Here is a 3,063-nt window from a genome sequence, read left to right on the forward strand (position 1 = left end):
ACACCTGGGGGCTCTGCTGTCTTTCTTCCCAGAGCAGCCTCCCTCCCCATCCTCCCTCTGCCTTCTTAATAAATCACCCGACGTACAGTGACCCACGTGCGTGTCAGAGTAGAACTGTGCTCCATAGGGTTTTCCTTGCTTTTTTAGGAATTGATTGACGTTTATTTAATACACAACTTGCAAAATGAGGCCGCAGTCTGACAGAAGGAGGACTTTCCGCAATCTCGTATACTAAACTCTGGCAGAATCTTTAATCGTGCTTCACAGGGTTATCAGTGCCTGGGTTTTTGGAATTAGATTGCCAGGCCTTTCTTCCAAGTCACCTCTGGGTGGACTCAAACCTCTAACCTTTCGGTTAGCTGCCCAGTGCATTCATTGTGTGCACCCGCAGGGCCTCCAACCATATCTTACCACTGCCCTTTCTCCCACACTTCGCCATGTTTGACAGTTGGGTGTGTTGTTTGTTGCTGGTTGCTAGGACTCCAGAGGTACTTACCGCATTGACAACACTGCTGGTGATGACACACAGTTGGATGGAGTCAGGAGCGGTGGACGGATGGGGCTGCCCCGCCCTGCCACAGCGGGAGGGAGGCCCTATAAAGGCAAGCTGACCAGTCCAGGCCAGACACTGGGCACTGGCCGGAGCACCAGATCACCGGAGCACCGGAGCACTGCACCGAGGGCCTCGCCTACCCTCCCCGCCCGCGATGAGGACCCACCTGCTCCACCTGCTGCTTCTGCTCCTACTGGCGTGGCCAGGTGAGCCTCATCTGGTCCCTAGGGTCTGGCCGAGTGGGAGGGAGCCTGCTGGGGTCTGCTCCTGAGCCCTCTGCCCTGTGGGGGAAGCCAGGGCCCAGAGAATGTAGCAGGACCAGGGTGCAGCCACCACGGCTCTCAGCCCTGATGCAGTCTCATCTGCTGCTGTTGCCTGGAGTCCCTGGTGGTACAAATGGCTAAGCGCTCAGCTGCTAATCAAAAGGTTGGAGCCACCTCGGAAGAAAGGCTTGGTGATCTACTTCTGAAAAATCTCGGGGAGGTCATGAGTCAGAATTAACTCCACGGCAACCATGAGCCTGGTGGGCTCCTGGAGATGCTTCAGGGCCGAGGGGCTCCACCCGCTTTGATTCCCTGGGCTCCCAGCTGTTCCGTCCTCCATTCCTCCCCCAGGAACTAGGCCCTGTGTTGGTGATTCTGGGGGTCCTCCAGAAGCTGTGGCACCCTGAGTCCCAGCTGTGTCTTTGCTGTGTTGGAGCCCGTCTGCAGCCTGTGGAGGAACAGTGCAGGGCTCAGCCCCCATGTCGACGGTGGGGGCGGGGGTGGGTAGTTGATGCCCCCAGGAGAGTTAACCTTGCCTTCGTGGCCGTGGGGTGGGAGGCCTGGTCAGGACCTCGCCTTCGTGGCCGTGGGGTGGGAGGCCTGGTCAGGACCTCGCCTTCGTGGCCGTGGGGTGGGAGGCCTGGTCAGGACCTCGCCTTCGTGGCCGTGGGGTGGGAGGCCTGGTCAGGACCTCGCCTTCGTGGCCGTGGGGTGGGAGGCCTGGTCAGGACCTCGCCTTCGTGGCCGTGGGGTGGGAGGCCTGGTCAGGACCTCGCCTTCGTGGCCGTGGGGTGGGAGGCCTGGTCAGGACCTCGCCTTCGTGGCCGTGGGGTGGGAGGCCTGGTCAGGGCCTCGCCTTCGTGGCCGTGGGGTGGGAGGCCTGGTCAGGACCTCGCCTGGTCTCTGACCACCGCCCATATCCCCACAGCCCAAGCTCTGAGGTGTCACGAGTGTACTGCCACAGGGAATTGCTACCAGGACACGTCTTGCCAAGCCAACACCCGCTACTGCCTGACCACGTGGAACAGTGAGCATCTTCCCTGGGGGGGCAGTGGGGAGGCGGGCGGGCGACTTGGCCATCAGCAAGAGGGGAGGCATGGCAGGGAGGTAAGAGCAGACAGCAAAAACCTCGGTTCCAATCCAGGTGGGGCACTAGCCTGTGGAGCTTCTGGAGAGTGCTGGTCCTCAGCCTCCTCCCTCTGAATGGGAACGGCACCACCAGCTCCATCCTGGGGTGCTGGGAGGAGTGAGTGGGGCTCCAGCGAAGCCCTGACCTGGGCACAAGCAGGAGCTCAGTTCATATGATGGATCTCTGTGACCAGTGAAAGCAGAGCAGGCTGCCCAGAGGGGCTGAGGGAGAAGAGTGGGGTGGGAGGAGCATGAGCCCTGACCCTGATACACCCTGAACCCTGACCCCGGTCACACGCTGAGCCCGCTCATGTGCTGGGCCCTGAACCCGCTCACGCGCTGGGCCTTGACCCTGGTCATGCGCTGGGCCCTGGCCCTGGTCACACTGTGAGCCTTCACCCCACTTGCTTCTTGCTGTACCTTCTTGGCTGGATGAGGGAACAGAGCTGAAAGGTTACGGCTGACTGTCAGGAGGCCTCCAGTAAATAACTCTCCCCCTGTGTTTCAGGTCCCCCCGGCGAGAAGACAGCGGTCATAAAGTCATGCGCTTATACCTGCCCTGGCTTCCAAGAGAGCCTGGCCTTCTCCACGGCCTCCTGCTGCAACACGGACCTCTGCAATGGGGCAGTAATCCACAGCACTAGCTGGAGCTTGCTGGCCCTCAGCGCCTTGGTTGCCTACCTCAACAGGTAGCCCCAGAAAGGGGCTCGGCCCCATGGACACTCAAGGACTACAGAACCAGCATTTAGGAACTGGGATACTGTCATGCCACAGACTTGCTGTGTGACCTCAGGCATCACACCCCCCTCTCTGGGCCCATCTCCTGCTGGAAGGGTTCCAGGAGAGCCAGCACCAAGGCGGATATTGCAGTCTTCAGGCTGGCCACGGGTCATTGCTGCTGTCCATGGTGCTGCTCTGACTGCCGGCCTGGGAGCTGGCCACCTACTGGCCTCCAGGACTGCAACTGGTGGCTACGGCAACGAATCTGCCTCTGGTGCCAGGGCCCCAGACAGGCGCCTCTGGGAAGCCTGTCCATTGCTTTTGGGACCTTCATTTTTACCTGCCCACCGAGGCCCAACCCCTCCCACAACTGCGGGGAGCCCTGGAGTCATGCTGAAC

At 60.8% G+C, this 3,063-nt stretch overlaps 1 protein-coding gene across 1 annotated transcript; it reads left to right on the plus strand.

Moving 5' to 3' along the window:
- The first annotated feature begins 522 nt into the window (after positions 1 to 522).
- LOC126058837 (lymphocyte antigen 6D-like) lies at positions 523 to 2,644 on the plus strand. Its single transcript, XM_049854156.1, has 3 exons — positions 523 to 759; positions 1,745 to 1,843; positions 2,453 to 2,644. The coding sequence occupies exons 1-3, from the start codon at positions 708 to 710 to the stop codon at positions 2,635 to 2,637; spliced, it is 336 nt and encodes a 111-aa protein (XP_049710113.1). The 5' UTR covers positions 523 to 707; the 3' UTR covers positions 2,638 to 2,644.
- Positions 2,645 to 3,063: the final 419 nt, after the last annotated feature.

Source organism: Elephas maximus, chromosome 15, assembly GCF_024166365.1.
Source record: "Elephas maximus indicus isolate mEleMax1 chromosome 15, mEleMax1 primary haplotype, whole genome shotgun sequence".
Taxonomy (NCBI): domain Eukaryota; kingdom Metazoa; phylum Chordata; class Mammalia; order Proboscidea; family Elephantidae; genus Elephas; species Elephas maximus.